The sequence below is a fragment of the Erpetoichthys calabaricus genome, chromosome 6, assembly GCF_900747795.2.
Source record: "Erpetoichthys calabaricus chromosome 6, fErpCal1.3, whole genome shotgun sequence".
NCBI classification, from domain to species: Eukaryota; Metazoa; Chordata; class Cladistia; order Polypteriformes; family Polypteridae; genus Erpetoichthys; species Erpetoichthys calabaricus.
Genome location: NC_041399.2, coordinates 2,229,093 through 2,242,862, shown reverse-complemented (window position 1 = coordinate 2,242,862; position 13,770 = coordinate 2,229,093). Strand labels below are relative to the sequence as shown.

Here is a 13,770-nt window from a genome sequence, read left to right as displayed (position 1 = left end):
GATCTTAGCAGATGTAAGATACGCCCCCCCAGACTGGTGTGTGAGTGAGGAGGGCTCCGCCCACCTCTCCATCGCTCCGCCCACCATGAAGGGCACCCCCCCGTTAAAATGTAAGCAGTGGAGGACAAGCGACGAGCCTGAGGTGGTGTTTAACATGACAGGCGCTATATAAAAGAAAATCTGATTACGTCACGCAACTTGGTTACACTGTGGATGTTGTTCATCTTGAGAGGTCCTCTAAGAGACAAGATTGTGCCATTTAAGTTTATTTTCAAAATCAAACACGCAATGTAATGCGGTGACAGTGCGGTCAAATAAAAGGTGGTAGGCTTTGTGAAAGGCGCTATATGAAAAATCTCGAGAGACTTGGGGTTGTAGCTGCAAGCATGAAAAATGTACAGAAAGGAAAGTTGGGATGGTGTTCATCATGATAGGAACTCTATATGAAAGCTGAAGGCTATCACATGGTTTTAACATGAAAGGCACTATATAAAATAGTGACATGCTGAAATGCAAGAAACAGACAAGGGGCGGGGGGGGGGGTACAGAGGCTGACATAAAAAGGCTCTTTAAAGCAAAGTTTGAATGCTTATATACTGTGAAGAGTTTGGATATCTGAAGTGGCATTCATCTTGAAATCTATAAAGTAATGAGAGGTCACGCTGGGGAACTTTGATGAGTTTCGCTTCTCATTCAGGGCGCTATATACAGTAAATAAAAAGTGAAGAACACGGAGATGGGAGTCCAGATATTAGTTGTGCTTTACCAAGAAAGGGGGCAGTTCCTCACGCCAGGGGCTTTGTGGATGTTCACCATGGGAGGTGCCGTCGACCTGCGGCGTACAACAGTTGAGCTTGACCTGGGGTTCGTCATGCAAGGCGCTATATAAAATACAATTTGATTACGTCGCTTGTGGATGTTGCTCATCCTGAAAGGTGCTTGAGAAGACCACAGAGTGTTGAAACCTCGAAAGACGCCATTTAAAATAGTGATAGTGCTTGGAAAGTGTGATCCTTGTGGAGGACGCTATATACAATAAAGGTCCACGGCCATGCACTCTACATGGCACATGTTTGACACCAGTGCTAATTTACGTCATCCAATGGTGAACCCTGAATACACCCAGGATGATCTGCCTGTAACAACATGTGTGTGTAAAGCTCCTTTACGAAGAAAGGCACTATATAGACAACAGATGAGTTAAGTGATGAGGATGAGCAGAGACTTCTACCTTTATTAAAGTCATCCTGTGTTAATAACATTAGGAGGCAAACTGGAAAAGTCAAATCCCACCCGTTGACTCCCTAATCCCGAATATGAGACTCAGCGTCACTCTATGGCGCATTGCACTAATGAAGCAGTTTGATGCCACTGATCAGCCAGCGTTTTCATCCCACCGTTCATTGTGTGACTCGGCAGTCAGGGGCCGCCGACAGGTCTGCACTGACAAAGGGCTGCGTCTCCCTCATTAATATTTCAGGAGCGAGGAGTGATAGCTCGGCCCGCCAGCTGCTCCTCTCCTTTGTGCTTCAGATGATAATTGGATTTTAAAAAAATGCCCACCCCCCAGGCATGGAAATGCCAGGCAGGGCGAGTTTACCGTTTGTTCAGGGTGACCTTTGTGCTGGCATGTGGGATGGCTGACTCAAACACTGTGCAGGTGGGCAAGGGCACTGCCCAGAGCAGAGCAAGGCCTCTGGGGCACAGGGAGCACCACAATGACAGAAAGGGGACAGAGGGCTGCTAATTCCTGTGTGGGACTGTAGATGGGGTGGGGGGGGTAAGCTGAGTATGTGTGCCAAGTGGCCCCAGAAGGGCGTCAGCTAGGGGGCCAGCAAATACACAAGACAGAAACAAGCGGGTGGTAAGCATTCAATGATCACTGAGAGTACTAGGGGGCGCCACTGTCACAATGTTTGTGGCTCAAGTGTATAATGCAGTTGCGTCCCACTGAGTTGACACACTTAGGGTGGCACAGTGCGGCAAAAGCAAGGACCACATTTCATATAGTGCCTTTCCAGATTGTCCTGACAGGTACAGTCAAGTTATTATTATTTTATATTATTATATTTCTATATTTAGAGTATGCTGGTGGTCTCATGTCCAGCTTCATGATTTTATATAGCGCCTATTTCAAGGCATTGTATAGCAATCCTACATCCATTTCCAAATTTATAGAGATGGGTCACTGTGATCCAAATGAAGTGGCATGTGCAGGGTCACTTAATGAATGCGAGGTCAGTTTGTGTGGCTATATAGCGCCTTTGTGTAATAAACTCTATTCAAAGTACAGCGAAGACAGAGCAGTCGTGTGCATACCTGTACAGTCAGACAACTGCCATGTGAGGTGACGTGCCTAATGCCAGGCAATGAATCAGTGGTGACGCTAAACCAGCAGCTTTGTGGCTTTCTATAGCGCCTGTCAGTAACATAGATCATTCAAAGGTGCTGTAAATGTTGGCTCCATACCTCTGTGTCCACATGTGTACAGTTAGATGAATGGCAGGTGAATGACACAAAGTGCATGACACCCATAGGCTTGCACTGCCAAGGTCGTGATTTTATATAGTGCCTTTCCACATCAGGATGGTGAGCTCTGTTTGAAGGTGCTATACAGACAGCACTGTGGGGTCCACATTTCTATACTTGGATGACATGCAGGTGAACTGACACACTTGGGGATCACACAATCTATCAGTCACTGGGAATGCTGCCATGTCATATAGCGCCTTTCCATATCATCCGAAGATGCTCTTATAGGTACAACACAATTCATTTCATATTTACCCCTTTGAACTGCTGGCTAATTAAATCACAAATGGGGGGGTCTCAAGTGGAACCTCATGACGTTATACAGTGCCTTGCCAAAGAGCACACGTTCTCAAAGTATTACACACAAAAACAGCAACTGCTCCCATATTTCTAAACTTAGATCACTGCCATGTGAAGATTAATGTGAAGAATCAGGTGTGGCACTGAAATGGCAATGGTGTCATTTTATATACAGTATAGCGCCTTTGTATCCCAAGATGCCATACAGAAACAGTACAACGTCCAGATCTCTATAGCTGTTGGGTGAAATGACACGCTCAGGGTCACACATGGCATCAGTGGTGAGACAGAACTGACAGCCTTTATATATATATAGCGCCTTTAAATGAACAACATTTATGTAAAGGTACAATTGTGTCCCTCTTTCTACAGATGGGTCACTGGCAGGTAATTGGACAAATCCAGAGACTCACGTGGCCAGTGTTAGTGCCATTCCATGCTGGTGTCATGAAGGTGCCATACAGTCAGTACTGTGGTGTCCATCTTTCAATGCTTGGGTCGCTGGCAGGTGATTTCACCCACTTGGGGAACACAAAGTCTATCAGTCATCAAATCACACTGACAATGATGTGATTTCATATAGCGCCTTTCCACATCATCCCGGGATGCCTTAACAGGTATAGCACAATTATTTTCATATTTATACATTTAATTCAAATTCAATCATTTATCCACAGTCACAAAAGGGGATCTCAGCTCAAACGTCTTGGTTTTATATAGTGCCTCCCCATATCATGCAGTTCATATTTTTTTAAATTTGAAGTCATGCTATATGATACCAGTAGCCACGCCCAGAGTCGTTGTTGGGAAGCTGACTTCTAGCTTTGTCTTTATAATATAGCGCCTTTACACTACTTCAGGGCATTATAAGGAAAAAGCAGATTGTCGGATTTCTGACAAGTGAGCTACAATACGGGCGGCACGGTGGTGCAGTGGGTAGCGCTGCTGCCTCGCACTTAGGAGACTCGTCTGGGTTCGCTTCCTGGGTCCTCCCTGCGTGGAGTTTGCATGTTCTCCCCGTGTCTGCGTGGGTTTCCTCCCACAGTCCAAAGACATGCAGGTTAGGCGGACTGGTGATTCTAAATTGGCCCTAGTGTGTGTTTGGTGTGTGTCCTGTGGTGAGTTGGCACCCTGCCTGGGATTGGTTCCTGCCTTGTGTCCTGTGTTGGCTGGGATTGGCTCCAGCAGACCCCTGTGTTCGGATTCAGCGGGTTGGGAAATGGATGGAGATACAATACAATTTATTTTTGATTAGCCCAAAATCACACAAGAAATGCTGGAATGGGCTTAAACAGGTCCTGCCTCTTGACAGCCCCCCAGCCTTGATTCTCTAAGAAGACAAGAAATACAGTACTCCCAAAAAAAAGGGAAAAAATGGAAGAAACCTCAGGAAAGGCGCTTCAAAGAGAGACCCCTTTCCAGGTAGGCTGGGTGTACAGTGGGTGTCAAACAAAGTGGGTCAATACAACACAATACACAGAACAGGACACAAGTCATCCTCAATACAATATAATAATAGTATAATAGTAATATTACAAGAACAGAGCAGAATTTAACAGTAGCTGATATCACATGATATGATTTGGATTTGTTGAGAGTCCTGGAGACCTCGGCCATCACACCGCCTCCCCCTATTGGCCAATCCACAGCTGAGTCAGCGCTGGGCCAGCCAATCCGACGATTCCTGCGATCCTCCATCAGAGATGACTTTACCTTAGGCGGGTAGAACAACTTGGCAGGTGGGCAGTGGCACCAAGTGCCAGGCAGGTGGGCAGTGCCACCAAATGCCACATTTGAGTTTCCAAGAAAAGAAGCAGAACAGGTGAGGGTTAGTAACAAATTCTAACAGTCATATTACTTTTATATGCTGAGTTGTGCTTCCCGGTGTTGTCCAGGCGTCATGGCCGGCTGGCAGTGCCCGGAGTTTTCTTGGAGGACGGAAGCTTTTATGCACTCAGTCAACAGCTAAGACCAGCCCTGCTTATCTGAGCCTCCAGCAGAAAACTTGATGTTGTTGAGCAATAAAAAAAAAATCTTACTAATAATAATAATAATAATAATAAAAAAAGTTCAGCAGTGGCCGCCCATGACTTCCTTTAACAAAGCTGCCATTTGGGACAAATCCAAAGTGACCTCAGAATGCCAGTACAAGCAGGCGGGACGTGGACGACACAGTGGAATTTTAAAAGCCAGCCACAATCAGATTTGTTAAGAATCCATTTTACTTTTCTTCAAAGTGACCATTTAAAAGGCGCTATATAAATAAAGTGCATCATCATCCAGCACTACAGTTATTTCCTAATGGGATTATGTGGCTCAGCGTATCAGGGGTGTGTGTGTGTGTGTGTGTGTGGCCAACAGCAGGCTGGCACCACCTCCAGGGCTGGCATCATTAGAGGGGTCTTTGAGGGCTTTATCCCCTAAAGTCAGACCTCCTGCTCCTGAGGTCTGAGATCCCAGCCTTTCTGTGTTCTGACATGCATGGACAACCGCATAAAAATCTACTGGGGACCACCACTGAATGAAAATCCAACCAAGGACCACCCCACCCCACTATTCCAGCTAACATACTTGTAGGAAGAGCAGCTTCATTAGAGGAAGATCAGCTCCTAATAAGTGCTAAACCTACAGACCACCATGTGAGACCTGCCATGGGGGTGCTGATAACCCATACTGTTTGATCCAAAACGTCCAGCCAGTTGAAGTGACTCAGACGAGCTCTTGGAGTGACCTCATATGCCAGAAAATGTGCCACAGAAAAAAGTGTTGTTGACTGAGTGTTTCACAGAGGGTCCCGAGCAAGTGGAAGGGGGCATGGGGGCTACACGGCCTAAATGTAAACTGATATCTCCAGGCACTTTTATCAACGGGCGAAGTAACGCACAGAGGGTCAGCTAAGCGAGTCAGTAGCAGCCGTGCCACTCACTACCTTACACCACCCCTCTGTATCCTGTGGTATGACAGCAGTAATTTAAGTCTAAGACTTATTGTCTTTAATGTATAGGCATTGTACAGTATATGTACATTTAATCAGTGTTGGTACAGCGGCCCTGTTTTATGTTCTACAATTCAAGCACAGGCATGCAGGTAGTCAGTGGTGGGAGTCAAGCCACTAGGGGGCTGCACTGCCTCCAAACGATACAGTAGATAGACAAAGGTATGTAAAGTGTATACAGTATGCCCAGCGAGAGACTGGCACCCCTTCAAGGGTTTGTCCCAGCATTACACCCAGCACTGCTAGGACAGAATTTGGCACTGGGGTGACCCTGTAATGGAAAAAGCAGATCCACAAAATGGATGCAGCAGTCTAACATGGCATATGTAACCCCTACATGTCCAACCTTGTTGTGGACCTGCTTTTTTGAATTCATGTTTGGGGGGTCCAGATACTACCCTGGGAGCAGCAGCCATGCCATGTGTTGGTCCAGATGACATACCTGTTGAAGCATGGAGGAGTTTAGGAGAGATGACAGTGATGGGAATTGAGAGGATGCCTGAGGAGTGGAGAAGAAACGGACTGGTGGGCCGACATTTAAGAATGTGCAGGACTGTAGTAACTACAGGGGGATAAAATTGATGAGCCACCGCATGAAGTTATGGGAAAGAGTAGTGGAAGCTGAGTTAAGAAGTGAGGTGATGATTAGTGAGCAGCAGGATGGTTTCATGCCAAGAAAGAGCACCAGAGACGTGATGTTTGCTCTGAGGATGTTGATGGAGAAGTAGAGAGAAGACCAGAAGGAGTTGCATTGTGTCATTGTGGACCTGGAGAAAGCATATGACAAGGTGACAAGAGAGGAGCTGTGGTATTGTATGAGAAGGTCATGAGTGGCAGAGAAGTTATTAAGAGTTGTACAGGATATGAAGTGTGACAGTGGTGAGGTCTGTGGTAGGAGTGACGGAGGTGGGATTACATCAGGGATCGGCTCTGAGCTCTTTGTTATTTGCAATGATGATGGACAGGTTGACAGATGAGATTAGACAGGAGTCTCCATGGACTGTGATGTCCTGCTGATGACATTGTGATCTGTAGTGAGAGTAGGGAGCAGGTTGAGGAGACCCTGGAGAGTTGGAGATATGAGGAAGAGAGGAGAGGAATGAAGGTCAGCAGGAACAAGACAGAATACTTGTGTGTGAATGAGAGGGAGGTCAGTGGAATGGTGAGGATGAGGGGAGTAGGGTTGTCGAAGGTGGAGGAGTTTAAATACTTGGGATCAACAGTACAGAGTAATGGGGATTGTGGAAGAGAAGTGAAGAAGAGAGTGCAGGCAGGGTGGAGTGAGTGGAGAAGAGTGTCAGGAGTGATTTGTGACAGACGCTTATCAGTAAGAGTGACAGTGAAGGTCTACAGGACGGTAGTGAGACCAGCTATGTGATATGGGCTGGAAACGGTGGCACTGACCAGAAAGCAGGAGACAGAGCTGGAGGTGGCAGAGTTAAAGATGCTAAGATTTGCATTGGGTGTGATGAGGGTGGACAGGAATAGAAATGAGGACATTAGAGGGTCAGCTCAGGTTGGACGGTTGGGAGACAAAGCCAGAGAGGTGAGATTGCGTTGGTTTGGACATGTGCAGAGGAGAGATGAGGGGTATATTGGAAAAAGGGTACTAAGGATAGAGCTGCCAGGGAAGAGGAGAAGAGGAAGGCATTATGGGAGGTTTATGGATGTGGTGAGAGAGGACATGCAGGTGATGGTGTGACAGAACAAGATGACAAGGACAGGAAGATATGGAAGAAGATGATCCACTGTCTGTGGTGGGTTGGCACCCTGCCCAGGATTGTTTCCTGCCTTGTGCCCTGTGTTGGCTGGGATTGGCTCCAGCAGACCCCCGTGACCCTGTGCTCGGATTCAGCGGGTTAGAAAATGGATGGATGATCCACGGTGGCAGGTAGCCGAAAGAAAAAGAAGAAATGTGTGTGTGTGTGTGTGTTCAGCCTCCAGTGGACTGCCACACTGCCTAGAGTGTGGGTGGCAGAGCAAAACAGCAGAAACTGATGGGGTACCAACCCGACAGCCCCATTTTAATGAGCAAACAAAAATTAAAACAAGCAAAAGGATGCCTTTGCCTTCCTATTAACACCACCCAACTCCACTCGCCCGGGTTCAGGGGCAACCCTTATGCCACACTATCCCCCAGGTCTGCAAGCCGACCCAATCCCTGGGTACATATCCAAGTCTTGCCAGCTGCCACGCCTCTGTGCCAGTTTGCATTAGATGCCAGGAGGCTTGTATGAAGTGCTCCCCCATCTTTGCTGCTTTTTATAGCCGGCTTCTTCAGGTACTCCCACCCCCTTTGGACAGGTGTCATCCAGCTGAGGACCCTGTCCCTCTCAGGTCCTAGCCCAGGGGTGCTACATTATGATGCTATGTCAGCCTATCACAGGTCCACCCTTACTCAGTCATATTCGGACAATTTAGATTCGCTGATGAACTTGTGATGCACCCGATTGAAAACTGGGTTTTATTTGGGGGGGGGGGCACCTGCCCTCAAGGACAATAATTAAACTGAGGTCCCCAGAATAGAGAACAGTAGTACTAATCACTGTGTTACCTGAAATCCATCCTTCCCGTCTACTCAGTGTTCACACTGTCAGGGTCACAAGGAGCCTGGAGCCCATCCCAGCACCATAGCATCACTGGGGCGCCAGTTCAATTCTGACACAAACTCTCAAATTAGACCAGTTGAGTGTGGCCAATTCATCTTAAGGACATGTCACATTAGATGACCTTTCCCTGTCATTCTTTTCAGTCATAGCCTTCACTTATATAATCTTAACAAATCAAACTCATTCGTGTAGTCTGACATCCCCAGCAACTCATTCTAACTACTCCAGGAGTCACTCCAGCAAAATCAGTCATAGAGGTGAGAGGACCAAGGAGGTGACAACCAATGAGCGCTCACCTGGAATGAAGTGACAAGACATAAAGAACGCGGGGGCTTTGGACCTTACAAATAGAACAACGTTTATCTGTTTGAGTTCTCGCGTTTAATGTACCACAATAGAATGAGAAAACAAATAAAGGGCAGAGACTGCAGCTGAACTCCCTGCACCTGTAAAGCCTTCATACAGCACCAGCTCCATCAAGCTGTTAGACAAAGAGCAAGCAACGACTGTGCTGGAAAGTCGTCACACAGCCACCAAACCTGACAGGCCGAGTGATCATATAGATTGCCACAGTCCAGCGATGAGATCAGCACTGCGGTCATCATCAAGTCTGACATACCCTACAATTCCATATTGGCAATAAACGAGCCCAAGTCACTTGAGTTGTGAGCCGGACCAGCTGGCACCAGCCTAAGGGCGCCATGACTTGGGGGTGGGGGTGCCAGGACTCATCCAAAATATGCTCTGCTCTTAAATCAATTGTCACTATGGCACATCATACATAAAATATGTCTGTGAATGTGCCCCAGTCTTTAAAGGGAAGCCCCCCCCCCCCCCAATCTTAGATTTTATAAATAAATATGAACACAGTTGGAGCTCCGAGGTGGACGTTAAAGCTTTGGTGTCAGCTGTCTTTATAGCGTGTCGTGATGCACAAGTACGTATCTGAATGCGCTCTGATTCTGCACTCTTTGAACTCATACATACATTTTATATTTAAATATATATTCATAGGGCAGTCTGATTATTTGGAGGGTTTTATATTATATATATATATTTGTATAAGCATTCTTATCTCAAAAGTAAACATCCACCCACCATTGCCAAGGGGCGCCACGTACCCTTCAGCGGGTCCTGGTTGTGAGACATTAGTTTTAACCTTTGAGCCAAATATAATTCGCTCATTAATTCATTTCCCGACCTACTTTTTCAAAAGTAAAGTCGGGCTGAGACACAAGCCAAGAGATATGCCAGGCCGATTAACGTTAACGTGCCCAGAGCACTCGCAGAAAGCCGAGCGGACACGGAGATAGACTGCAAAATCCACTCAGGCACGTTTGAACCCGAGGCTTTACCACATCCCTAGCCCAGTTTAGAAAAGCTCAGCCGCAAGTATTAAAATAAGATTAATTATGCCGGTGCTAAAAAAAACACAGATATTCAAAGAGTCCAACCTGCTTAAACTCACGTCTAAAATGACAAACTCGTAAATCAAACGGCGAAGACTGGCGGATCAAAGCGGCACAGCACCGCCCAGCTGGCGAACATCGCCGTACTCCGGGGACCGGGATCGGGGTCGCGGTGACAGCGTCATGTGCCCACCGAACGAGCGCGTCTGCCGATGACACCGCCTGCCCCGCCCCCTCACATCGCCTTCCCGCCAGCGACAGGGGGGCTGCGGGTTTGAGCGTCCCCTCCAGTACCAAGTGCGCGAACCGGCCGACTGCCGGGGGAGTGGACGGCGGAGGAATGAAAGGAAGGAAGTCGGCGAAGGCTTTGCTGCTGAAGAGGATGGAGCGCCTAGACGAGAACGCGGCGGCGGGAGCGCGCACAGGGCGATTGACAGGCAGTGCCGGGCGCAGCGGCTGCTCTCACTAACCGAGCTGTGTGGCTAATGAAGGCCACCTGGATCAGGCTTCTGAAACGAGCCAAAGGAGGACGATTGAAGAGTTCGGACATTTGTGTAAGCGCCCCGCTTTTCGGTCTTGTCTCGGCGCGCTTGTGCGTTGTGTTTTCGCCTGGCTAAGGTGGTGGAGGTGTGTGCCGAGCTCCCGTCGTCTTCACCTGGGATGCGACTGTGTGTCCCGATTAGCAGTCCAGCGCCAGCGTGCCCGCTCCTTTCACTTGTAGCCTTCAAACTCATGGACAAAAGCGCCGCAGCGCACCTGCTTACAGGTCCGCTAACCCGCGCCGCAGTTCACCTGTCACCAGCGCATCCGCGAAGCGGAGGCAGCGTACCTGTCTAATTAGGTAGAGAACATCGCGCAGAAGAGAGAGAAAGCCATCTTGAGACGTCTTCATGGCAGCCGGCGCTCATCTCCGTAAACCTCCGCCGTGGCGATGGGCAGAAAGTGTCGGATTATACATGTGGAACTCGTGGGATGGGTAGAAGGGGTGCTCGGGTTGTGCCCGGTGGACTCGGTTCGATTCCCGTCCCCGTCCATGAGGGGCGCTCTGGAGTTTGGATTCCGGTTGCCGTGCTGTTGGGTTTCTAAATTGAGATTAGGTGGGCTGCGGTGGACTGGCGTCCCGTCCGGGGCTGACAAAAACGGATGGGTGGACACGAGTGGTGAGCGCGATCGTTAAACCAGCAGGCACAAGAGAACGGGCGCTAGTTTACCACTCCCGGTGTTCAGTCACTTTTTAAATGTACATTTTTAATGTCTCTTCTGACTGGCTGTCTCTCTGAAGTGCGTACTTGTTTTAATTTGCCTTACTAATGAATGCACACTTATGAGACTTTTTTAATAAGATGATTTAAAAATAGCCGTAGAATAACACTTTGGGTTTAACTTCGCACTTTTATCCTCACTATGCATTAATCAGCCCTCAGCAGGACAAAAGTGTGCCATTCGAGTGTATTTCTTCATCATCGAGTTGGGCTTCTTTCAAGGTGGCATCGCTGCCAATCGATTAACACTGAAAGTCCGCTTCTCTTTCTGGTCAGTCTTATCGATGTTTCAAAGAACCTCAGCGGCCAAATGAAATGTAAAAAAATGAGGATTGCCCCCAAACGAGACGACCACGTCTCCACTCAGTCATTGTATCCACAGCCAGCGTCCATTTCACAATCCCAGATGACACCAATTGTTAAATTGTGGCTGCATACATCATTCTGGAGCTTTTGTGTGGAGTGTGACCTCACGCCAACTTTGCTTATTGGTCAACCAAACAAACTTTACCAGTAAGACAAAGTTTCACTCGCGTCTCTGGGCCTGTGAGGAAAACTGGCGTGCCCAGAGTGATCCATGGGGTGGCAAGGCGAATGGTGGGGTTTGAGCAAAAGGTGGCATCGTCCCCTTCTGTCACAAAAAAATCTTTGAACATGTCTGCCTGCTTAACCCAGTGGTTTTCAAACTGGGGGGCGCGAAGATGTGAAAAAAAAGAAAACGAATCGAAAATATGAAAAATACATCTACTGAAACCAAAACAAATGAACTTAAACTGCATTCTGATACTAGAAAAATAAATATAGAGTTAGATAAATGTCGATAAACGTTAAGTAGGTATCATAAGATATGCATCTATGATATATCATTAATTAAAAAAGAACAAATTGGTATTAGTGGGCTCCTTTAAAAAAAAAAAAACGTTAGGGGGGCGCGATTAAAACTGTTATGAAAACTCGGGTCGCAAACACTTAAAGGTTGAGAAACGCTGGCCCTAAAAGTAGCACACTTTGTTGGTGGTCCTCTTAACCTTAGCTGCTAATTTACACCTAAAGCGACACGTTGGCGCTCAGCCAGTTCACTCCGACACCTTCCTCTATTAAATCTCAAGTAGCAGGAATAAAAATAGCAGCCTCCATAGCTGTCAGACAGTCTTTTGTGGTTAATTTGGCAACATTTGTAGACCACTTTTAAGTGCATTACATTTGCATTTCGAGTCTGCACGTTTTGTGTAGCCAGCAGTGTGCTGGGAAATGCTGTCAGAAGGGGTGGGGCACAGCCAGGAGGGGCGGGGCCTGGAAGAGACGCTCCCTTAAGGAAGAAGGGGCGGAGCCACCTAAAGAAGCTTTGCCCAAGTCTGTGTGCGGGTTCGCGTGTGAGTGACACGGACAGGGAAAGACGTGATTGATGATTTAAAGAACAAAACTTTCAAGACCTGCTCCTTTGTTTAAAGGTGTCGTGGAGGTGTCGGAGAAAGAAGTCCAAACTGTGACCTCAATGAAACTTTAGTGGCAGACCTTTAATGAATCTGCAGTCACCACAGGTTGTCCTGCAAGACCAGTTAAGAAAGTGAAACTTTTGATTGCAACTTTTATTGAAAATTCAGTTCCAAGCCACTCATAAATCCAAAAATTCTGTCATATTGAAGAGGTTGGTTACATAGACGTGTAAGATTATTAATATCAGCTGAATGAAGTAAGAGACAAATGGTGATGATTATCTGATAGCATGCGTGCCTATGTGATTTCCTTTAATAAACGAGAAAGTAAAAAAGCATTTAACTGTAACCAAAATAAAAATGCAATTATAGATTACAAAGCACTAATATACATGACAGTAAACCTCAGTGAACAATAAGATAAATGAGTACGTGAATGTGATATTACATGATACTTACAGATAACAGTCTGAAGAGGGCGCTGTCACTAACTATTACTGATGGAGTTTACTCACATGATGAAATCCACGACTTATAAACTACAATAATGAAGTATTTGAATTGCTGGTTAAAAGTAACGACTCTCTAAAAGTAAATAATGAAATAAATATGAAACTGCCTAACATTTGAGATATATGATGTGAAAAACGTCTATGAATAATAATAAAAAAAAAAAAAAATCACGTTACTGGTGTCACATAATCCACATGTCTGTTATCCAGTTATATGCTGAAAAACATAAAAAGAAATTAACTAAAATATTATTATTAAGTTACTTCTGGAAAAATCAGTGTACATTGTAAAGTGAAAATGCATTTCCTTAATAGTGTACTTTTGAATTAAAGTAAAAATTGGTCATGATTCGTATGGGCGGAGTGGTGGCTCTGAGGCTAAGGATCTGCGCTGGTATCTCGAAGGTTGCCGGTTAGAATCCCCGTCACTACCAAAAGAGATCCTACTCTGCTGGGCCCTTGAGCAGGGCCCTTAACCTGTAATTGCTCCAGGGGTGCTGTACAATGGCTGACCATGCGCTCTGACCCCAAGGGGTATGCGAAAACTAACAAATTCGTAATACAAGAAATTGTATAAGGCGAAATAAAGAACAACAAAAAAAAAAGATTCTTGTTTTCAATTCCAAAGAAAAGTTCAACACCTTAGCCATGAGGGGGCCACACTGAGAACTGAGGAGACACACTTGATGCTGCTCGTGAAGTCAATAGCTTGTAA

At 46.4% G+C, this 13,770-nt stretch overlaps 1 protein-coding gene across 6 annotated transcripts in view; it reads left to right on the top strand.

Annotated features, from left to right (window-relative positions):
• Nucleotides 1-13,770, top strand: part of LOC114653175 (voltage-dependent L-type calcium channel subunit beta-2-like) — a 235,806-nt gene that overhangs the window by 115,026 nt on the left and 107,010 nt on the right. Inside the window, exon 1 of one of the 6 annotated variants that reach the window (XM_028803352.2) lies at nucleotides 9,905-10,399. The exons of 4 other annotated variants lie outside the window; for them this stretch is intronic. In XM_028803352.2, the coding sequence (XP_028659185.2) occupies nucleotides 10,331-10,399 (69 nt within the window). In that variant the 5' untranslated portion in view covers nucleotides 9,905-10,330. Of the gene's footprint in view, nucleotides 1-9,904; nucleotides 10,400-13,770 lie in introns of those variants that run through there. One more of the 6 variants, XM_051929261.1, reaches the window with a different exon arrangement.